At 42.1% G+C, this 25,075-nt stretch overlaps 1 protein-coding gene across 5 annotated transcripts in view; it reads left to right on the top strand.

Moving 5' to 3' along the window:
* LOC115590287 (serine/threonine-protein kinase ppk4-like) overlaps window positions 1-25,075 on the top strand; it is a 336,079-nt gene that overhangs the window by 28,422 nt on the left and 282,582 nt on the right. The window contains exons 5-7 of one of the 5 annotated variants that reach the window (XM_030431608.1): window positions 1,584-1,713; window positions 1,789-1,883; window positions 2,219-2,618. In XM_030431608.1, the coding sequence (XP_030287468.1) occupies window positions 1,584-1,713; window positions 1,789-1,883; window positions 2,219-2,438 (445 nt within the window). In that variant the 3' untranslated portion in view covers window positions 2,439-2,618. Of the gene's footprint in view, window positions 1-1,583; window positions 1,714-1,788; window positions 1,884-2,218; window positions 2,619-14,990; window positions 15,098-21,743; window positions 21,793-23,089; window positions 25,035-25,075 lie in introns of those variants that run through there. The other 4 variants (XM_030431611.1, XM_030431616.1, XM_030431612.1 and 1 more) reach the window with 4 other exon arrangements.

The raw sequence follows: 25,075 nt of genomic DNA, 5'->3' as shown, positions 1-25,075 counted from the left end.
ATTGTTGTCTTTCAAGGCACATGTGTCCTGTCTGAATAACCTCTGAGTAATTCCATTCAATTCCAGTAAGTCAGCCGCATATTCATCAGATTTTTTTGAAACTTCAAAAGGTAGCAGCACGCACTTCTTGGAATAAAAACTAGCAAACAAAGCAGAACTTAGATCAAAAGCTTGACACTGATAGACAGCCATAAATACATTGTTGAAAGAAGGCAAGTGAAGCATTATTCTACACTCATTTATGTGCAGTAATGACAAACATAGTCAGATGTACATGGCATTTGCAGGTAGTTTTGTCTACATTGCACGTTACAACAGGGCGTATTTGAAGGGTAATGGGTAGAGCCACATAATGGATAAGTGAGTGGTAGTGAGCCACAGCACACAATTTTCAAATAAGCCAATTTGCTAAGAATGCCATTTGCGTGTTGTGTCTGCCCTGTCAATGTGGCACACAACAAGATGTGTGTAGTTGTAATTCTGCCCAACTTTTCCGCGATGAACGAAGTGGCTTCCACTGCGATATGAAACAACTGAGTGAGTTCTGTGGTTAAACACAGCTACTGCAGGACGCTGGTCAAACCTGGTCACTTGACCGCTGTCCCTTTCCAAAAGGAAGAATCACATCTGGCTGCACTCCACTACCTATCTAAATCTGTGGCATTCCACTTCCATCCTCCCCTATGATGCGCTGCCTTCCTGCCTTTACAGTGATAGCAGAAGACAGTGTCTTAGCTGCGCCAGTGGTCGAGTGGTTGGAGTGCATGCCACATACGCAGTGGGCCCGGGTTCGAATTTAGGGCGGAGAAAGTTTACTGCAAGCCACAACCCCCCCCTCTCTGTCCCACTTCCAATCTATTCCCTGCCAAAACACAGGTGTCCATGCCTGAATTCCAGACAAAGGCAAAGAGAAGGCCGTAACACTTCACACAACGTAACGGTGAAGAATCGATTGTCAATACGTACCCGATTACTAAATGTTGTAGAAGTCATTCACCTGCAGTCCATTTGGGTTTCTGTGGATTGCAGGAAGTTGTTCTGACTTCACCTGAAAGCGCTTGATACTGGCAGGGGCAACCTAGCGCGTTACAAACACACGTTGGGAGAAGAGGCTGATATTCAACCCCCGGCGTGCACCATCCCAAACGCAGGCGGTTGCCGCCTCCGTGAGCAGCGACCGAGCAACGGGGCTTAAGCCGCAGAGCGTTTGGACGGCGGCACGCCCCGACGCGCGCGCAGACTGCGAGGGCCCGTTCATCACTGCTCGCAGTTTTAATTTTGTATGTGTTTGGTCAGAAACCCAACTACTGGGCAAATTGGAAATTGGACTTCAAGATGACACTGAAGAACATTTCAGGGGTCATTAGGATCATTCAGATCCATCTTTTTGGAGCCATGAATGGATAGACACAGTATTGTGGCAATCCATTAAGCAGTTGTTTCTGTGAATCAAATTGATGGACCAAAAGACCAACAGACCAACACTGTCGTCTACAGAGTCCTAACATGGCTAGTAAAACTGCACGTGTTGTCTCTTTTTCCATTTCTCTAAACGAGCATCTTAAACACATTTTATTTTTCAGGAGACTTGAATTCTTGAGAAGGATCGGAAACATCAAGGAGGTGGAAAAGTGGAAAGATGCTGACCAGGAATTCATTTCTTCGTTGGAGAAATGTGTCGGGGATGGATCCTTCAAACAGTGGAAAACTGAGGTGACAACTGTACAACAACTGGAACTTCTCTATTCCTTAATTCCACTTAATGACTAGATGTTTTTGGTGTTGCAGTTGGCAGAGTTGGTGAAGAAGATGGATCCCAAAAACAAATATGATGACAGCACACTGGCATTCCTGCGCTTCATAAGAAACCTCCACGAGCACTAGTAAGTCAAACTGAGTTACAGATGATGAAGGGCCTTAAAGGTGTTATTGATAACATTCAGTCATAAATGTGTCATTCCATCTCCCCACTTCCACTGCCTTCATGTTACAGTACTGCTGTTGTTTGAATCATCTGCCCCCTCAAGTGGTTGCTGGTGTTGGTGTCTGTTGCTGAAGTCAATGTTAACACAAACTATACCTGATTCCTGGAATGAGTTCATCCTTTCTCTCTTACTGACCTCCATCACACAGATCTTCACAGCCTCATCAGTTTTTGACAGCTCCTTTATTGTTTATCTAATTGTCATGCAATTGATTTTTTTCTATCTGTTTACAGTCCCGAGGACGCGGCCAACGTTGATCTGATGTCGATGTTTCCAGATCTCTTCAGGTGTGTTTATCTGTTTGCCAACAGCAGAGGGTGGAATTTAAGGTCGCCTGTGAAGGAAATGTTTGGATCAATGTTCTCCAGAGTTGTAAAGCCATCCGCAGAGGAGGATCATGTTGGCAGGCCAGTTCAAGAATCTCAGCTTCTGTCCAAGCCAGTTGCAAAGTGACAATACTTTGACTGAGCAGGGTCTTTACTGTAGAAAAGAAAAAGTCCTGCCACAACCGAGTTGATTTGATTGAACTGCATTAATGCAACAAGACCTGATGCTGGGTGGTTGTAAATCAGCACTCAAACTTCTACGTTTGCCAGTGGTGGACAGTAACGGAGTAAATTTACTTGAGTACTGTACTTAAGTACATATCCAGAGGATTTGTACTTTACTTGAGTATTAGATTTCTTTGGTACTTATTACTCTTACTTGAATACATTTCCAAGACAAATATTTTTACTTTTACTCAAGTTAATTTCTAGGAATGCTGAAAAGTACTCGTTACTTTCAGGTCTGTTCTTTTTTTTTTTTTTTTCTAAAATACTATTGGACACAAGCTGTGTTTGTCAAAGAAGGAAACCTATCACAGTGCACGCTCTCCACTGGAATCTACATAAAAGCGGAAATACGTCATCCCTCCCCATAAGGATACCACCAAAGTAGCCGCGCTCTCGACTGCGTTTGTCAACACAAAACTGCGATAATGGCTGCATCAGATGTAGTTTTTTGTAAAGCAGTGATTCTCAACCAGTGGTCTGGGGACAACATTGGTCTTTGAGGGGGTTCCAGTTCCCAACTTAGCTAAATGATAGAGAGTTAGTTGGACGGTGCAGGTTCATTTGGTTACAGTTTTAATGATTGTTAATAAACATCTGCATCTGCAACATCTGCCGTCCTCCTGTGATCCCATTCATTTTATTTGTTTTTATAGGTGTTTCTGCAGGCTTTATATAATATTGTGGTTCTAAGGTGGTTTCAAAGAGTTTATTCTCAGAAACAAGAGTTAAAAGGTACTTAAATTCATTTAGAAAAAATTATAGTAATTCATTGATGTGAAAAATAAGAAATTTACTCTTACTCTTACTCTTACTTTTACTTAAAGTAAATTTAAAAGCATGTACTTTTGGATACTTAAGTACCTTTAAAAGCAAGTACTTTTTTACTCTTACTCGAGTAACATGTCGACTGAGCTACTTTTACTTGTAACGGAGTAAATTTTGACCAGTAGTATTTGTACTCTTACTCAAGTACTAGCGTCGAGTACTCTGTCCATCTCTGACGTTTGCTTATTTTGCCACTGATCTGGAGCTTCACAGTCAACTGTATAGTAAGAAGACAAGTCTACAAGCCTCTGGATGTTTCCACATTAACTAAATGCAATTTCCCTTTTTGCGCTATCACTTAAAAAAGCTCCTTCAGGTAAATAAATTAGTGCTGATGTAGTTCTACGTCAACTCCAACAGTAGAACCTTGACCCTGGTCTGTCATTGAAACGGCTGATGTTAAAGACCTGTACTAAAAGAAATAGAGAACGTGAGTTGAAATTCTTTGCTTAAGTGAGGAGGGTGTCAAAAATGTAAAAATACGTGTGAAGTGCTTCCTCTTATCATGTGAATATTGTGATTAAAACAATGTAATGGAATATAAAAGCTTTACAACATGCAGGTTGTTTTTAAAGAGGTAGTTTTAAGACTTTGGAAGGATTCTCTGTATTATAAGGTTTTCAGTTGATTATAAAAATGAGTGATGTTTGATCATGTTTGTTTTACGATGAAGGCTCAATAAGATCAAATCTAACCTTGATATTATAATTACTTTCTTTTTATATGAAAATGACATGGGAATTACCAAATGTTAGTGGAGTTTTTGTAGACAGATGATACATGTGTGGTCATATAAAGAGTACTAATATTATACTGATATTTTTCTTACATGGTCTTTGTATTGTGATGTATGAAAGAAAACAAGCCAAAACACATTGATAATAAATTTGTCTTGAGACTACGAGAGTGGTTAGGTTTTTTTTCCTATTTGTCTTTTATTATCTTTCTCTTTATTTTGACAGCGACAGGCTTTGTGCTCTTATTGTGCTAAATCTGCAAAAATTGAACAAGTCTGCATCTTCTTGCCCCGTTGACAGAAACACGTGCTTTTGCAGAGAAAATAACCTGGCTATGACACGTTATATCGGTGACTCCAAAGTTCTACGTTGGGGTGCCAAACAATTTGCAGAGATCCAGGCTTTGCCCTCTCGAGGCTCCATGATTCTCCAGCCGTTCCTTTTCAAAGAATGTTACTACCTGGCCCTGGGAAGCGATTACACCTTCTCGCAGATCTACCTGTGGGATAATGAAGAGAAACTCTTTGAGCGCTTCAAGGAGGTGTACATCCAGGCGCCGCGCTCCTTCACTGTGGTTTCCACTGACCGCAGGGACTTCATCTTCACCTCCAGCTTCAAGGGAAACACGCAGATCTTTGAGCACATCATCATTGACTTGAGCTTGTGAGGGGCTGTGCCTTATTGCCTGTCCTGCAATCGAACGTCTTCCACTCAAAAGATATATTTGTGAAGGGAACAGACTTAATGAACTGACAAATATCAATTCCTACATAGTTTTCTGTCACAAATAAGAGCCGGATCAAGTAGTATTTGGAATTCCGTCAGTTTCTCAATGGCCTTGTCCTATTATCTGTTCTCATGGCCTCTCAGACTTTCAGAGATACGACCATTTCACAAAGAACGAGAGGGACAGCCAAGAGGGTGGACACTCGTACAAGGCAGCTGGTTATTCTCCTAATAATCCAGCCGACATTCCTGGGGTTGGAAAGATTTGAAATACAATTTGATCTATTTGGATGTCTACATTTCGGTTTAATCTCCCCTGTGCTAATGGTTTAATACCCCAAAAATATACACCAGGACCTGAGAGAAGGATCATTGTACTACTGAGGGTGAAGCAGGTGTGGTTGCCACTTACCTCATGTCCTCTTACCCTGTGGTAATGTACAGTATGTTGCCTTATCAGCACTGGGGTTCTGTGTTCTGATGGGCCCACAGTGCCTCCCTCTGGCCGTGATAAAGTATCACACCCCTTTGCTTTTTCCATACAGGGAATGTCTTGAAAGCACAAACCTTTAATGATCGTAGCTGAGACTCCAGCCCTTAGAGAGAGGTTGTTAAGTGGGAAAAGTTACTGTAGGTGCTATAAATTATGTTGCGTACAGTAAAAAAAACATCAAAACAAGGAGGTTTTTTGTTGTTTTTGGAAGTGAAATATTCAGGACTGGATATAGCTAATGCCTTTTTAGAAAAACACATATGAAGGGAAAAAAAATCCCCATTTACAGGTAGAAAACCTTTTAGAGGAAGCAGATAGAAGCTCTTTTTATCCATTCAGTGGAAAGAACCTGTGTTTAGGTGATGTCAGGGAATTAAACCTACTAACAAGTTTGAAAAAAGAACCACTGTTGTTGGACTACTGATATTTAACTTTTATTTTTAGGCTACAACTTTGAAGAAAATAAATAAAGGCTCCTCACAGCAGAAGTCAGCGGACACCAATAAAATTGAAGGAAACAATATGTTCATGTAAATATATCCACTCAAGTTGAGAGGCTTTTTCAGTCTGTCTTTTTGTTCTTTGAAAATACTGAATGTTGACTTACAAACTATGACATGTACATAAAACGAGGACTGCAATGCCACTACCTGTTTGTCACACAGAAGTCTGAACTGATCTTTGCACTTACTTTGAAAAAAAAAAAATGTTACTGCAGCTTGCAAGAGCATGACATTCAAAAAAGGGTGTTTGCCAACTTCTTTTTAATAAACCTAATAAACAAGAAGTCTAAAAGAGCTTCTACTCATAAAGTGAATGGTATTGCAAAGAAAAAAAACCTTAATGGAATATGCAAGCTTTACAACATGCAGATTCTTTTGTATGATTTTTGTTTTAAGCATATTGAATGTTACTCTCAAAATATACTGTACATTTAGTCAGCTGAGTATCAAAATAAATGTGTAAAAGTATGATTGTACGATGTGTTTTATCATTCATTGATCATTAGCATTAGAGCTCTGGCTCTATCAGTCACAGTTCATCTTCTCCTCTCTAAGAAGCATTCATTACTTTGTGACGGGGAAATCTCACAGTATAATGACACATTAACAAAGGACATTGGGATCTAAAAGCTGATATTTGTATGATGATGATTCAAATGAATATGTTAAACTGAGAGAGACAAACCTTTCCGTATCACAATAAGTTGAGTGTTGAATGCACAATGTTCACAATTCTGACTTTATTCAAGAAAATATTTTTATTCATGGAAATATATGGAAATATCTGTGTCATTACTACAAGTAGCTTTGTGCTTTACCGCCATATATCTAACATGTTTCAGCTCTAGCATCTTTTAAGCCAAATATTCACTGTTAATGTACAGTTTTTTACCTGCCCCGCTTTTTAACCCAGAATAGTGCCTGCAGGTATTATTTATGGCTGGATACAATCTTTGTAGACGTATGCAGACCATGATGACTGAACAGTCACAGACTAATGTTCAAGAAGTGAAGAGTAGAAGAGTCAGGTCCTCCCACTCCCTGTGGAGGCCCAACCCATCATCAGACAGGTATTTTCCTATCTGTGACAGAGAGAGTCAGAGGCAGGAAGAAACAGCAGGATACATTTTGATCGATGGAATTCATACTACAGTGGACACAATACTTCAACATTGTAAGTTTATTTTCCTACATTTCTCTTAACACTCACCTTCAAATTATATTGTGATTATATGTGTTTTGCTAGAAAAATCTGCGTCAAAGTGAAACCTTATCTTGGCCAACTTTGGCCCGTTGGCCACACATCGGGCCGCTCTGCTCTACAAGAATAACACCATTGGTGTTTAGATCGGCTCCATATAAATCTCACTGTCACCATGCTAGTTTATCTGCAACCAGGCAACACATTTCCTGGAAGAATGGAGGCTGACTGACAGTCGGTCTGGCAGCCTGGTGCAATTTCTATCTGCTTTTCACAACTTCATTATGGATGAAATTAATGAATAAACTCACATTTTATCAGTGTTGTCATTGGATAAAACTAGTAAAACTATAAAAGCAAGTCAGCTGTCTTTGTAACAGCAATGCCAACAATAATCCCACAAGTCTGTTTCACTTTATTGTGAAAGGCTGAAACATTTTAATGTCTTTCAGCTCCTTGTTTTGTTTTTATGAGAGCAACTTTACAGATGTGGTCCAGTCTCAGTGCTCACATCTACTTTGATCCCAGCTTGATGATATTGTTCAGCAGTTCCTTGTTTTGAAAAACAACTGCCTATCATACTTTACTACCAACATACACACAATACTACTTTACACACTATAACCACAAGAACAGGTCTACATTACAGTAAGAGTTACATAATATATCTTTGTATAATGATATTCCATGCTTCAGTATAAGACAGCTGATCCCATTTGAAGTCAGCAGGCTATATAACCGCATTGTGTGTTCGGCTATCAGAGCGTCACAGCAGGAGGAGGAGCTTCACATTCAGCAGACTCAAACAACTTTGAACCTTTGCCAGAGTAACTTCTTTCTCTTCCTGTTATCAGCTTCTTTGTTATCTATAAAGCTCAGGCAAGGGAGGAGTTTAGATGTCAGGGAAATAAAACTAAATGATTCCAAATATGTATGCATGCTATTTCTCTCATTTGTACACATTTAAATGATAACACATTGTGATGAGATGAGTTATTGTTCTTTATGTAACAACGATAGTATTACAAAGCAAACGGTAATAAAATGTAATCATCTGTATTATCAATGCCCAAACCCTAATCAAAATATGCTTTAGTTTCCTTAAAGGGATATTCCGGTGTAAGTTTAATCCATGGTCTAACACACCGTGAAACTGTGTTACACTCCCTCTCGAGAGATCAAGTTTGCAGACTGCTAGCTAACGTAATTTTAGCATCCTCAGAAACGACCGCATGACAACAATACACTGCAGTAAAAAACCCTAACCTGAAAGGGAAACAGAGAAACAGATGTCAGGTAAGCGTCACCGTCAGAGAAAGGTGTACAATTAATGAAGTAGTCTTAACACTGAGTAATCTGAGTACTCATTCAGTATCAGTACTGCAATCACCATTCACAGCTGTTCAGAATACTACACAGGTGAAGAAACTCAAATCAGTATGGGGATTGGCTGGTAGCCTTTCAAACTCACACCTTTGTGGGTATATAAGTCATTTGGATAGTCATATAGAGGTGAGGATAGGATTGAAATGATCTAACATGGAGCCAAAAATTGCAGAGGAGGTGGTAAACTTTAAGGTACATGGTCGGTATCCTGAGGGTTTGACCGCCAAGGAGCGATATACAATCAGAAGGAGAGCGGAAAACTTCAAAATAAAGGGTAAGGATGCATGTTCTATCAACCCTTGAACACAACAATAATCTGCTTTGGTTTAGCTACCTACAAAACTAACACTGTACCACTCACTCATCAGATGGGGACCTGCACTATGTTTGCAGACGGAAGAAGGATGGCTCTGAGCACCTGGCCAAAGTAGTAATGACTGCAGTGGAGGCCAACTCCATCTTTGAGGAGTTCCACTGCAGTCATTTTGGTGGGCACTGTGGTGTGGAGAAGACCCACAGTGCCATCATCTCCAGGTATTATTGGCCAGGGATGTTGGACGACATCCGCAAATGGGTGAGTTGGTATTCTCAGACTCTTGTGTCCATACATGTGCTGTTCACACACACACTTCTTTAACCTGCTTTACATCCAACTGCCACAGTCCTGTCCTGGTGTACTTGTGAGTGTAATGTGTATTCTTGCAAATGTAGTTGGGACTGGCTGGATGTACCACTGAACTAATGTGTCTGTTCATGACAAGTTTGACTTTTTGGTTCCTCACAGGTTGCTCAGTGTCCCCAGTGCCAAACAAAGAGGGCAGCCCTACCCAATCGAGGTAGAAACAGTCATGGCAGACAGTCAGCTCTCAAACACATCACTGATCACATTCTCATGTCCTATTGTCTTTTTTTCAGGTGACTGAGCCTCTTGAGCTTGTGGGGATGGACTTGGTGGGTAAACTTACACTCACAGGTGGTGGCAACCAGTACATATGTGTCATGGTTGATTATTTCACCAAATGGGCAGAGGCCTACCCACTAAAGAGCAAAACAGCAGTCGAGGTGACAAATTGTATTCTCGATTTCTTTTACAAATTTGGTGTACCTAAAAGACTGCTAACAGACCAGGGCAAAGAGTTCTGCAATAAGGTACAGTGATGATGCCTCATTTGTCCCCAGTATGCAACCACTGCTGTACTGACTTATGTCATGTCATCTTTATCCAACTAATCACTTGAAGGTCAACTATGAGCTTTGTGAAAGCTGGGCATTGGAAGGAGCCTTTGTTCCCCATATCACCCACAAACCAATGGCCTTGTGGAGAAACTTAATGGAACAATACAGAGGTATAATTTGTTTTTCAATACCGGAATGAGTTGTAGCTCCGTATTACTTGATGTTTGGGAGGGAGGCGATGTACCCCTCAGAGGTGCCACAGCACTTTGAAGTAAGATTGTTCAAAGTTCTCACCCTTTTTTTTTGTGTGTGTGCGTGTGTCTAACCACTACACATGATTTGTCACAGGTCACAGAACACAAAGTCACAAGCCTCCTCAATCCGGAAGAACCCTGTGCCGGCCTTAAAATGAGGGAGGATGTCCACAGACGTGTTCTTGCAAATGTAAGGAAAAGTCAGGACAAGGTCCGAAAAAGGAAAGAAGATGGAGGCCAGGAGGACAACTTTAAAGTCGGCGAGCTTGTCCTCCAGAAGAACAGACGACAGGAGCAACGCAAGGGGGGCAAGCTCGAGGCAGATTTCCTTGGCCCCCTGAAAATTGTCGCACTAGAGGGGAAGAGTGCAGACCTGGTGTCCCAGAGGGGAAAGCAAAAAATGAAGGTGAACATAGACCACCTGACGCACCATGTCCAGCCAGAGGAGAGGGTCCCTGCCAAACTAAGAAAGGTGTTGGTTTCCTCTCCTCTGGATGGTCCATCACATACACAACAGACACACACAAACAGCACACATGCACCCACATCCTCTGGGACACCAGGCTGCCAGAAATCCCCAGGACCTGCAAAGGATACAGAACATTGTGAGTATAGATTCATTAAATTATGTATTCATCAATCATGCATTTCACAAATAACTGTCACTGATCTTCATCCTTGCAGTAATCAGTGACATATGGGCAGGTGGCCGTCAAGAGACACTCTGGTCCAGGGTGGGGCCATACAAAGTGTTCTCTGAAACACTGAAGCACCTGGCCCCAGGAAAGGAGTTGGAGACGGAAGTAATCTCTTGTTTAAGTTCTCATTGTTTGAATATTTTTCTCAGTTAGCAAAGTGTAACGTCGTCACTCTTGTACTCACAGATTGTCAGTGCATATTTACTGTTGGTCTGCATGAGAACAAGAACGAAGATGATTGACTCTTTTGCCATGTCTGACATCTGGCAGGGATCCCAGAAACAGTATAAAAGAGTGAGTGCCATGTCTGCCAATTCCTATAATAGTGACATTTTATGCATTGAGATGTCTCTGTGTAAAATGTATTTTTTTTTTGTTTTTTTTTTAGCTGGATCTTGGCAACCATGATGTGGCAGCGGGGGCCGTATGTCATCAGGGTCACTGGACACTTGTTGTGAGTAATAGTTAACTGAGTGGATACAAATCATGTGACTATCTGGTGTACAAGTGGATGGCTGTAATCATCATTTACATTTCCATAGATTATGTATATGAAGGAAAACCGAGCCCTCTTTGTGGACCCATTTGGGGCCACAAAACAACAAGTGGACCACTGCAGGGACATAACAAGGTGAGTGAAACGTCAACTCTAATGTATTCCTTGCCTTTGGATGATACTGTGGCAGCAACACATTACAACATTATTTGTGTCCTGTTGTCCTTGTGAAGTTGTTTCAACACCAGTTAATTGACATTTAATTGGTGAAGATCTTAAATGAGCTGAGGTTAGACATAATGAGCTGTGATCAATGTTTTGTCTGTGTAGAGCACTTGTTCGCAAACATTGTCCGGCAATTGGACGATGGTCCTGCACAACCTTGGACCACCCGAAGCAGCTGGACTCCACATCATGTGGTGTGTTTGTTTGCAAGGTAGCAATTTGACTGTCTTTGGCAATCCATCATCAGCATAAGTCCATTTTCTGATATAAAGCGGTCACTTTTCAGCTTGCAGAGCAGATCCTGCAAGGAGTCATAATCAGTTACGCAGTGGACCAGCAGGGTGTAAACAGCATCAGGCTGGAAATGGCAACGGCCCTGTTAACAAACACTGGTATGTACTTCTCCACCAGATACACTGAAACATTTGTGTCTGTATTGACATTATATAAATACCTGTAATTTTTTCTGGTCTGTGTTTACAGATGACCTGTCAGACCTGTGTCGGGCTTGTGGGGAGGAGAGCTCAGGGGCTGATGTGGATGAGTGGGTAAGACGGTGAATTTTCATGTTGACCGACAACAAAATGGAAGATGGGGATCCACCCTAGATGGGTTACCTCCACAACACTGGGTGAACTCTTATCTATCACACGGTTACTGAAAATGCATAGTTTCATTATACTCGGTCAGTGTATCTTTTGGTCATTCGATTTTCCTTTCAGAAATGGGTATTAAAAAACTAAAAACTAGTGGCTATTTGATTTTCGTTTTAGAATATAAAAATTAAACTTGAAATACAGGGCGTTTTTCTTTTTTATGGTCAAAAAGGGATGAGCGAAATCATAAAAAATGATTACATTTTCATTTTCTATTTCATATAACAAAAAGTAAAATCACTAGAAAACAGAAACGGAAAAAAGGTCTGTTTATTCATATTCTGAGACCGGATGTTGTCATTTACTGGACGGTGTTGTGTAGAAGAAACAGTAGGCTAGTAGGCTACGGTGGAGCAATCTACCGTGACACATGGACATGGAACTGCGGTCAAGCCAGCCATCACCCCGATCTCAGTGGTCAAATCAGCCACACTTAAATTTCGAGTGTACAAGTATTCTCAGCATTATGGTAAATGCGGACTTTCGGTTTTCAAAATAAAGTTATTAAGAAAAGACAGCTATAATTCGAACCCACATTCAATAAAATATGTTACATTAAAGCGTTTCATGACCCCATGATGAATAAAAAACACTTAATATCAGGTAGCTATCTTTACAGCACCAGTGTGAAAAATGCCAAAATAAAAGTCCCATGTTCATGCCTCCAGTTTGCATATTTGACCATATTTGAGGTGCTGTAAAAACACTTCGCTCAATATTTCCTTGCTATGGATGGTATATTTGACATCTACACATATAAGACTACAACTATACTTGATATCAAGCATTTTTTACTGCACCAATGTGGAGAAATTCAACAATAAAATTCCCCATTTGTACCTCCAAGTGGCATATTTTCATATATTTAAACTACTGTAAAAACACTTTGCTCAGTAATTCTTTGCTATGGATGGTATATTTGACTTCTACACATATAAGACTACAACTATACTTGATATCAAGGAGAAATTCAAAAATAAAAGTCCCATATTTATGCCTGGAGATTGCATATTTGACCATATTTGAGCTACTGTAAGAACACTTGTGTAAAAGTCAGATATATCACCCATAGCCAGGAACTATTGAGCAAAGTGTTTTTACAGTACGTCAAATATATGAAAATATGGAATCTGCAGGTATAAATATGGGACTTTTTTGTTGAATTTATCCACATTGGTCCAGTAAATTTGATATTAAGTGTGCTTGTAGTCTTATATGTGTAGAAGTTAAGTATACCATCCATAGCATGTAATTATTGAGCAAAGTGTTTTTACAGGAGCTCAAATATATGAAAATATGCCACTTGGAGGTACAAATGGGGAATTTTATTGTTGAATATCTCAACATCCGTGCAGTAAAAATGCTTGATATCAAGTATAGTGGTAGTCTTAAATTTGTAGATTTCAAATATACCACCAGTAGCCAGAAATATTGAGCAATGTGTTTTTACAGCACCTCAAATATGGCCAAATATGCGAACTGGAGGCATAAATATGGGACTTTTATTTTGGCATGTCTCTACTGGTGCAGTAAAGATACTTGATATTAAGTGTTTTTTTCTTCATCATGGGCTCATGAAACACTTTAATGTAACATATTTTATTTTAAATGTTGGTTCGAATTATAGCTTACTGTTCTTAATACCTTTATTTTGAAAACCTAAAGTTAATACGCTGTTTCTCCGCGTTTACCATGATGCTGAGAATACTTGCACACTCGAAATTTTAGTGCAGCTGATTTGACCACGGAGATCGGGGTGACGGCTGGCTTGACCGCAGTTCCATGTCCATGTGTCACGGTAGATTACCCCGCCGTAGCCTACAAGCCTACTGTTTCTTCTACACAGCACCGTCCTGTAAATGACAACATCCGGTCTCAGAATATGAATAAACAGGCCTTTTTCCGTTTCTGTTTTCTAGTGATTTTATTTTTTGTTATATGACATAGAAAATGAAAATTGAATCATTTTTATAATTTCACTCATCCCTTTTTGACCATGAAAAAGGAAAAACGACTTGTATTTCAAGTTTTAGTTTTATATTCTAAAACGAAAATCAAATAACCACTAGTTTTTAGTTTTTTAATACCCGTTTCTGAAAGGAAAATTGAATGACCAAAAGATACACTGACCATACTCACTTGCATGTCTTTGCACTGCCTTTGGACACTGATGCTGCTGAAGGAACACTGACAAGACTGACCCAAGCTAGGGTTTTAAACCAAGAATTTAGCACACATTGTCAAAATATCTTGAATAATGATACATAATAATGTGTAGTCAGTGTTGGACTACTTCATTCGTACACACCCTTTCCTGACTGATGCTGCCCTGTTTAGCAAAATCTGACATCTGTTTCTGTTTCCCTTTCAGGTTGAGTGCACCACATGCACCATGTGGTACCACATCGAGTGTGTTGGTCGTCCCTCAACTGAGGGCGACTTTTTTTGTAAAGGATGCCAATAAAATGTGCAGCATGCACACTTGTACCTATTCAATCAAGTTGTGGTTAATTGAATGATGCTGAGTTAATATCATTGTGATAAATGCTCAAGCCCGAGGGTTGCTTGCTGTGTGTGGCTTAGGACAAAAAAGAAACATTAACTCACACTGAAATAGACTGAAATATCATTTGTACTGTATTCATTTTTCTTTAGTGATTTTGAAATCCAGGCTGCTGATATGTGTTAAGTGCAACCACTTTAGGTACATTTTCACAAACACAGGGAGGACTTAAGGAGGTCTGCATATATAGTTCTGTATTGTTACTGTTTATCTATTGTAGGCTAGTTAATTTATTTCATACATGGTCGGTACAGGTGTTTGTATCACAGGTTGATCTGGGCGTCTCACGCTTTGCCACAGCTGACCGACCTCCCGCTGAGTTCGGGCTGGATGTCAACATACTCTGCAGACTGTTTGGCAAGCAGGCTGTATGACAGTGTATACAGTTTTCATATCCCCTTGGCTTGAGCTTAGTAACGATGTATGCGGCTGGGAACGGTGGCTTTCATTCAGCAACTTTGAACGCAGCGCGGAATGAAAGAAATACTCGATGGTAGGAGGTGTCACAAGTTAACCTGGACGCTGCGCACTCAACGCGACAGCGAACAGCGTCTCCACGCTGCTCTCGAGACGCTCAGCGTGAACAAATGCCTCATAGTGTTCCACCCACCAGCTGTATGTAAGTATAGACATTCACGACAAAGATATGAGACCGACAACATGCACTTTTGAACGATTTATAGACAGTTGCGTATTTTCGGACAGGCATCGTCACAGTCACCTACACTGTCACTGTTATGACCCTGGGGGTCATAATTTGTATATATTCTTGTTGCATTTTGTCTGTGTTGTTTTCCCTCCATGTCAAGAGGAGGTGCTGTGTTCCCTGTTTTCTGTCCTGCAGCAAAAGGTACCAGTGCAGGTGGAGGCTGCTGATTGGTTGGAACTCTGGAGGCTGCTGATTGGTGGAATCCAACTGACTGGGACATTTAAAAGTGGAGCCTGCAGCAGACCTGGTCTCTCTCTCTCTCTCACTCACACTCGCTGTCTTGATTTGTGATTTGTGATTTGTGATTTGTGAAATTGATGTTCGTTGTTGTAGCAGAGATTTTGAGCTCTTTGTAAATATTGTAAATATTGTTAAATTATTTTCAGTCCACTTTAGTAGGGGTGAGTAGCCTTTTTCTTTGTGCACCTTTTTCTCCTGTTTTTGGTTAGGGAGTAAGGTAAGATAACCTGTTTTTCTGTTGACTTTTGTTTTGAGTTAGGGAAGAAAGCTTTAAAAAAACCAGCTTGTTTTGTTTATTGTTTTAGGTATTGCTCACCCTGAAGTCATATTTTTGTTTGGGTAAATAAATCCCCTTTATTTTTGGACTGCATCCGTTGGTTTTTGGTGTGTTATTGTTGGGAGTGGGAAAAGGGAGAGACCAATATGTCATGTCCTAGTATACCCTAGGCCGGGACATAACATAATTGGGGGCTCGTCCGGGATCTTTTTCCCTTGTGTTTTGACGTTGGATAAATTCAGTTTGTTTCTTTGTTTGTTTGTTTCACATATTTCTGGCAGACACTGTTTCATTTAGTGGCACAATGGAATTGGATTTAGATGGTTTTGTTAGACAGCCTACGCTGGAGCAACTTAATAAATGCAGAAAGGTGGATTTGATGCTCCTTGCAAATAGTTACAAGGTAGAAGTGCCTTCCGGCATTAAAAAGGAGGAGCTGAGGCAACTCCTGGTGGAGAAGTTGTCGGAGAGGGGATTGTTTTCTGTTTCTGCTGTTGCAGAATCTGTGGGGAAAAGTGATGTGGAGCTTCGAGAGCCTGTTCCACCTGTCACGCCCGTTCTTTCAGATCCTCCCCTTACGTCGGGTTTGTCAGCGGAAGAACTCCAGCTGACACTCCGCATTAAGGAGATGGAAATGAAAAATAGGCAGTTGGAGGTGGAGGCTATGCACCTGAGGGTGAAAGCGTTAGAGCTGGAACGCCAGCCTAATGTCGCTCCCCATTCCCCTGTCGCCCCGCAGGACCCGCAATCGCTCCGACCAAATTTAGACGTGAGCCGGCTCATTGCGCTAGTGCCTCCGTTCAGAGAGTCCGAGGTGGACTCCTACTTTAGCGCATTTGAGCGCATCGCAGCCACCTTAAACTGGCCTAAGGATGTCTGGACTTTGTTGCTCCAGTGTAAGCTTGTAGGAAAAGCTCAGGAGGTGTGTGCCGCCCTCACTGTTGAACAGAGCTTAAATTATGACATTGTTAAAGCTAGTGTGTTACGTGCCTATGAATTAGTACCTGAAGCATACAGACAAAAATTTAGGAACTGTGTGAAAAGTGTCGGCCAGACGTATGTTGAGTTTGCGCGCGACAAAGGCGTGCTTTTTGATAAGTGGTGTCATGCCAGCAAGACCAAAGATTTTGCGCAGCTGAGAGAGCTTGTGCTTCTGGAGGAGTTCAAAAAGTGCCTGCCAGAGCGCATCGTTGTGTATTTAAATGAGCAAAAAGTTGTGTCTCTCTCTCAAGCTGCTGTTTTCGCGGATGAGTTTGCTCTGACTCACAAGAGCGCGTTTCTGTCACCTGGCCGAGAAACGCCGAGGTCGGCGGTGAATAATAAGCCCCGGTCTCCTAAAAACTCCCGGCGTAATTTCTCTACCGCGGGTGAAAATCGAGAGTGTTATTATTGTCATGAAACTGGCCACCTCATTTCAGTCTGTCCTGTGTTAAAATCAAAAGAACAATCAAAGAGTAAAAAGCCCTCTGCTGTGGGTCTGATAAATTCAGAGCCTACTTTAAGCCAGCAGGGAAATCTGACAGAGGTTGATGATTCGTTTAAACCATTTACAACACAAGGTTTTGTCTCTCTGGCTGGAAATGAGGCGTCCAGGGTTCCGATCACTATCCTGAGGGATACTGGTGCCACACATTCTGTGGCTCGTCGTGGTATGTTGCCTTTTTCGGATCGGTCGTACTGTGGCTCTGATTTGCTGTTGTGGGGAATTAAATTGAGCGTGATCCGTGCGCCGCGTCACACCGTTTGCCTTTCCTCCGATTTAGTGTCGGGTACAGTACAAGTAGCGGTGCGTGATCAGCTGCCGATTGCGGGAGTTGATCTCATTTTGGGGAATGACTTGGCTGGGAACAAAGTCTTTCCGTCGGCTCCGGAGGTGACGGAAAACCCCACTGCTGATGTGTGTGTTACCTCCGCTGCACCTGACGCGCCGTCAGTTTTTCCGGCGTGCGTCGTAACCCGTGCCCAAGCTCGTAAGCTTGGTGAAATTGTCGATCTGTCTGACTCGTTTTTGAACACATCTGAGGTTTCGGTCAGCCCCTCTTCTGAACTGAAAAACGAACCTCTTTCTGTTGAAGTGGAAACAGAAGACAAAGAGTTGTGTTTGGCAGTAAATAAAGAACAACTAATTAAAGCGCAGCAATCTGACAGTACGCTGGCTGCCTGTCTGTCTGCTGCCCAGGAGCAGAAAAATGATAAACTGCCTATGACTTACCTTTTTGACGAAGATGTGTTGGTGCGTAAATGGTCCCCGATGTCTGGTCTGGAGTGTGATGCGGTTACTCAGGTTGTTGTGCCAAAAGAGTTCCGTCTCCAAGTGCTGAGTTTAGCCCACGATCACAACTTGTCCGGTCATCTTGGCATTAAAAAAACATATCACCGTGTGCTGAAGTATTTTTTTTGGCCAGGGTTAAAGTCTGATGTTGCCAGGTTTTGTCGATCTTGCCATGTCTGCCAGACTACCGGCAAACCAAATCAGGTCATTCATCCGGCTCCTTTACGCCCAATTCCCGCGATCGGTGAGCCCTTTGAGCATGTCATCATTGACTGTGTCGGTCCCTTGCCAAAAACAAAGTCTGGATATCAGTACATGCTGACCATGATGTGCGCAGCCACACGTTTTCCTGAGGCCGTCCCTTTGCGCTCGCTGAGAGTTAAAGCGGTGGTGAAAGCTCTGGTCAAGTTCTTTTCCACTTTTGGTTTGCCAAAACGCATTCAAACTGATCAGGGATCTAACTTTATGTCTAAAGTTTTTGAGCAGGTGATGTCGGAGCTGTCCATTAAGCACCAGGTGTCCAGCGCGTATCATCCACAGAGTCAGGGCGCACTGGAGAGATTCCACCAAACATTAAAATCGATGCTTCGTAAATACTGTGCTGAGTCTAACAGGGAGTGGGATGAGGGTCTGCCACTGCTCCTGTTCGCCATTCGGGAAACCATGCAGGAATCTCTTGGTTTCAGTCCCGCTGAATTAGTTTTTGGGCACACTGTGCGTGGTCCGCTGCGGCTTCTGCGAGAGAGGTGGCTTGCAGACCAGCCCAGTCCCGCGCACAATGTCCTGGACTATGTGAGTTCATTCAGGGAGAGGTTGCACACTGTGTGTGAGCTGGCGCGGAGTTCTCTCTCCGCTGCACAGTCGAAAATGAAGCAACAGTATGACAAAAACACACAAAGTCGCAACTTTCGCCCAGGTGACCGTGTGCTAGTTTTGCTGCCCGTTGTCGGTTCTTGTCTTCAGGCCAAGTTTTGTGGTCCTTATGAGGTGGAACGGAAGTTGAGTGACACAGACTATGTGATCCGGACGCCAGACAGAAAGAAAAAGTCCCGAGTGTGTCATGTCAACATGTTAAAAAGATATGTTGACCGCGGATGCGCTGACGTGCCATCCGTGCCGCCTGAGCCATGTGCATCCCCCGTAGTCTCTGTGGTGTCACCGCCTTACAGTCAGAAAGAGGACGGGCTGTACGAGCGGCCTCTTTCAGTTCCCTGTGCACGTTTGGAGAACTCAAAAATTCAGAAAAATTTGGAGGGGCATTTGTCATATTTGTGTGATTCGGCTAAAAGTGACATTTGCCGCCTCATTCGTGGTCATGCTGCGCTGTTCGGCGATAAGCCCACGCAGACCACAGTCCTCACACACGACATCGATGTGGGCGACCACAGGCCAATTAAGCAGCACGCATACCGCGTTAATCCTGCGAAGCGGGAGGTGATGCAGACAGAGGTTGCATACCTCTTAGAAAATGGTTTTGCTGTACCGAGTTCCAGCCCGTGGAGCGCACCTTCGCTCCTGGTGCCCAAATCTGACCAAACTGCTCGTTTCTGTAATGACTACCGCAAGCTGAACGCTATTACTAAGCCCGACTCATTTCCTCTGCCCCGCATGGATGACTGTGTAGATAGAGTAGGATCTGCCAAGTACGTCACCAAACTAGACCTTCTGAAGGGTTACTGGCAGGTGCCCCTGTCACCGCGTGCATCTGAAATTTCCGCGTTCGTCACTCCAGATTACTTCCTCCAGTACACCGTCATGCCTTTTGGGTTAAGAAACGCTCCTGCCACCTTCCAAAGGCTGATGAATACTGTCCTGTCAGGTGTGAAAAACTGTGATGCGTACTTGGATGACATTGTTGCCTATTCTTCCACCTGGTCTGATCACTTGAACACACTTCAGGAAATATTCAGCCGTCTAGAGGATGCCTCTCTGACGCTGAATCTGGCCAAATGTGAATTTGGAAAAGCTGTGGTCACATATTTAGGAAAGCAGGTAGGACAGGGTCAAGTGCGCCCCCTGTCGGCCAAAATTCAGGCCATTTTGGAGTTCCCTGTCCCAGAGACGCGGCGACAGCTGCGCCGGTTTCTGGGGATGTGTGGCTATTATCGTGGTTTCTGTAAGAACTTCGCTAGTGTCGTTTCGCCGCTGACCAGCTTAGTGAGTCCTTCCCGCCAGTTCTTGTGGACAGTTGAATGCCAGGCCTCATTTGACTCTGCAAAAGCCCTTCTTTGCAGTGCGCCAGTACTGGCTGCACCTGATTATGTGCGTCCCTTTAAGGTGGAGGTGGATGCGAGCGCTCATGGTGCAGGTGCTGTGCTGCTGCAGGAGGATGGCCATGGTATTGAGCATCCAGTTTGTTTCTTCTCAAAAAAGTTCAATAAACACCAGATGAACTACAGCACCATTGAAAAAGAATGTCTGGCCTTGCTGTTTTCTCTACAACATTTTGAGGTCTATGTCGGTTCGAGCTCCAGTCCAGTTGTGGTATACACAGACCACAATCCCCTGGTGTTCCTGTCCCGCATGCGCAACAACAACCAGCGTCTCATGCGCTGGTCACTGTTACTGCAGGATTTCAATATAGAGGTGAAACACATTAAAGGTTGCAAAAATGTGGTGGCAGATGCTCTGTCACGTGCAGGGTTTTAGGTCAAACATGTCTTGAGGGGAAGAAATGTTTGATCTTAGGTAGGGGGGTGTTATGACCCTGGGGGTCATAATTTGTATATATTCTTGTTGCATTTTGTCTGTGTTGTTTTCCCTCCATGTCAAGAGGAGGTGCTGTGTTCCCTGTTTTCTGTCCTGCAGCAAAAGGTACCAGTGCAGGTGGAGGCTGCTGATTGGTTGGAACTCTGGAGGCTGCTGATTGGTGGAATCCAACTGACTGGGACATTTAAAAGTGGAGCCTGCAGCAGACCTGGTCTCTCTCTCTCTCTCACTCACACTCGCTGTCTTGATTTGTGATTTGTGATTTGTGATTTGTGAAATTGATGTTCGTTGTTGTAGCAGAGATTTTGAGCTCTTTGTAAATATTGTAAATATTGTTAAATTATTTTCAGTCCACTTTAGTAGGGGTGAGTAGCCTTTTTCTTTGTGCACCTTTTTCTCCTGTTTTTGGTTAGGGAGTAAGGTAAGATAACCTGTTTTTCTGTTGACTTTTGTTTTGAGTTAGGGAAGAAAGCTTTAAAAAAACCAGCTTGTTTTGTTTATTGTTTTAGGTATTGCTCACCCTGAAGTCATATTTTTGTTTGGGTAAATAAATCCCCTTTATTTTTGGACTGCATCCGTTGGTTTTTGGTGTGTTATTGTTGGGAGTGGGAAAAGGGAGAGACCAATATGTCATGTCCTAGTATACCCTAGGCCGGGACATAACAGTCACTGTGTGCTCTGTAGCGCTCGTCTAACAGTTGTTTGCAGGTAGCAGACCTCGGGATCTCCGTGTGGAATAAAAGTGCTCAAGCCACGTCAAAACTAATACACATATACATGACTTGGATCGATGAGCAGGGTGATCGGAATGTTTTTCCTGGTTAGCGGACATGGCCGAGGACCCCTCTCCAGACGGGATTCTCAGACCACACATCTGGGACCCTCGCCAGTTAAAATGAACGCCAGTTAAACTCTCACACCGGATTTGTCGGAAATGATAAACGAAACTCACCACCCGAGAATTTTCCTTGTTGTGGGGAAGCCCTTTGAGTCGATTACCGAGTGCAGTAGAGTGCCCCAGTAATGATCATCATTGAGCTGCGGAACCCTACTGCACTCGGTAATCGACTCACATGGCTTCCCCACAACGAACCTGCAGCTGGAGAGGTGAGTTTTGTTTATCTTTTCTGATAAATGCAGCAATGATATCAAATGTTTGATGCCTCGAAATAATATATCTAATGTTGCTGAAGTTTGGTGCTGTTCTGAGCATTATTTGAGGCTTTTTGATGGCGGTTTTATATTTGGACCTATTTACTGTCATGCGGTCGTTTCTGAGGATGCTAAAACTACGTTAGCTAGCAGTCTGCAAAATTGATCTCTCGAGAGGGAGTCTAACACAGTTTCAAGGTGTGTCAGACCATGGATTAAATTTACACCGGAATATCCCTTTAACAGGCCTGTTTTAAACTTTCTCATAGATAATGTTGTATCTATGTCATTACTACAAATATCTTTGTGCTTTACCATCATATATCTGACATGGTTTCAGCTCTAGTGTCTTTTAAGCCAAATATTTACTTTATATTTATTTATTTATTTAATTTTTACCTGCCCCATTCTTTAATCCAGAATAATGCCTGCAGGTATTCTTTAAGGCTGGATACGATCTTTGTAGATAGTATGTAGACCATGTTGACTGAACAGTCACAAATTAATGTTCAGGAATTAAAAGAGTAAAAGGGGTAAGTCCTCCCACATCCTGTGGAGGCCCAATTCATCTGGTCAAACAGTATTTTCCTGTCCATGACAGAGAGAGTCAGAGGCAGGAAGAACTACAGATAAAGCACAGCATGTTAAGTTTTGATCGATAGAATTCATACTGCCGTGGACACCTTACTTCAACATTGTAAGTTAATTTTCCTACAAATCTCTTAACATTCACCTTCAAATTTTATTGTAAAATAATCAGTGTTCTCACTTTAAAGAAGCACAGTCATGTAGACCTACTCTCCTTCAGTTTCCACTCTTGTGGTTATTTGGTGTCATCAGAATGAAAGTTTACACGAAAACACAATATTTCACCTTGAACCTGCGACCACCAAAGTCTATTAATGAAAAGTCCACAGCTCTGCTTATTCAAAGTTTAATTCCTGTTGCAGACCTGAAGGAGGAAGTTTAAATTCTTAATGTCAGTAATGGAAAAGTGTTGCACTCTGTGTAACAAACACGTAGTTAATGCTGTCAGCAATTCTAGTAGTTAGGACAAGTGTAGTAGTTAGATGAGTTTTCAAGTTGTAGAAATGATTTTGCATTACTTCTGGTACTTATATGTAGATACAGGGAATGTCTTCTGATGGATTTGTACCTCACCTAAAAAAAAGGTTTCTGAATATAATTTAAAGTGAATATGATATGATTCATAGATCATGTGACAGTAATATTCTAACCTTCTCTTTTTCAGTTATGCTGAAGAAAAGAAATGAATATCATCGGACAGCTCCAACTGCCAGCACCCCCAACAGAAACACATCCTATAATACAGTGTGTAATTGACAATAACCTCAAGAAGCTGAAAAGATTACTAAAGGAGAACCACAATAATGGCATTTACTCATGCACAGAGTGTAAAGACAGCATAACTCCACTGACTGCTGCTGTTGTAACTCACAACAGGGATATTTTTACTTTCCTTTTGCAGCAGGGTGCAAACCCAAACAATGCTTCAGCACTAGGCTTGACACCTCTACATTATGTCTCACTACACAAAGCACCACTTGATTTTGCAGAAATACTGCTTGAAGCAAAAGCTAATCCAAATGTATGTAATCTACAGTTTCACACACCACTGCAAGCTGCTGCTATGTATGACAGACATGATGTTGTGAAAGTGCTCATCTCTGCTGGTGCACTGGCAACACCCATATCTGTCAATGATCCTAAACATGTGACTCACAATGAAAAAATAAGTCAGATGATTCACAAGCTCGCATCGGAAGGAGATAAATTCTGCTCTGTAATCAGATATTTCCTGGATATGTTAATTGCTGTGCAAAGTAAAACACCTGAACAAGTGTTCAAAACCTTTTACAGTCACATGCTGTTGGAGGATCATCAGACACATCTGACCATGATTGAAGTTCTTTTTAATGTAACTGGGCAAAATGAAGCGAAATACTGCCAGGGAAGTATTAAATGGCTGAGGGACACTGGAAATCTGAACACCTACATTGAAGGAGCAGTCAGACGCATTCCAAACATTCTCCAGGAACATGTACATGACACTATTATTACTTTACATGCAGTTCTGTGTACTCTGGAGGAGATACCAAATGAACAAGCACAAGCTTTAGTCCCCAAACTACTGGACAGGCTTTGCTTAAAAGATAAACCTGATGTATGTGAAGGTGTTCTGCAAACACTGTATGTGATAACACAGAAAACAAAAGGCACAGATGGCTGGGATCTGAACTTTGTTAGGAAATTATGCCAAACAGTTGCCCCTTTTGTAAAGGTCCATCACCACTCAGACATCAGAGTCTTCACATATGGTGTCATTGCAAACTTACTTTCAGTTGAACATGTGGGTGACATCTTTACATCAGTGGGGATAACTGCAGTGCCTGAGGACATACTGACGTCTGCAGAAATGACCAACAATGACAAGCTGAAAGAAGTTCTCAGACGACTGAACAGTTATTTCAGAAAACCAAACGTGGAATGTGAGGACTGTACAGCCTCACCTGGGCCGAGGAAAAAGAAGAACAAGAAGAAGAAAAAGAAGAAGAAGGAAAAAACAGACAAGGAAGAAGACCCAAATGACAAGTATTTGAGTGAAACAACTGATCCAACATCAATTCCTGTTGTGGAGTCAACTTCAAATGTTCAGCCACTCCACTCCAACACCACTGTGTCATCAGATACACACACATGGCTACAAATCAGCAAGAGGTGGAGAGAAAAATTACAGAAGCTGGTTAGCACTGATGGAAGCAGAGTAACCAGAGTTGGGAGCATGAAGTATGTGAAAGATGAAGAGTTCCACATAGCAGAGGGCAGTGATGGTACTGACGTCTTCTTGGGGCTGAGAGATGATGGCACTGAGGTTGCTATCAAGAGAATGAAAAAAAGCAACTATCAAGTTCTGAGGAATGAGGAGGGATTTCTACGACTTCCAGAACTTGATCATCCATCTATTGTACGATATGTTGACTTTGCAGAGGATGAGAACTTTGGATATCTTGGTCTTCAGCTTTGTGAAGACACCCTGGAAGAATGCATCAGAAACAATGATGGTGGTCTGCTGAAAGAGAAACTTGTCTATCAGGTCCTGGAGAGTTTAAAAGTGCTTCATTGTCAAAATCCTCCATTTCTCCACCGTGATCTCAAACCACAGAATGTTTTGATTGGTAAGGAAAAGTTCAAAATGTATTGGAGTAATGAAATTAAA

This window comes from Sparus aurata, chromosome 10, assembly GCF_900880675.1.
Source record: "Sparus aurata chromosome 10, fSpaAur1.1, whole genome shotgun sequence".
Lineage (NCBI taxonomy): Eukaryota > Metazoa > Chordata > Actinopteri > Spariformes > Sparidae > Sparus > Sparus aurata.
The sequence above is the reverse complement of the archived record's forward strand: the minus strand, read 5'-3'. Positions and strand labels throughout refer to the sequence as shown.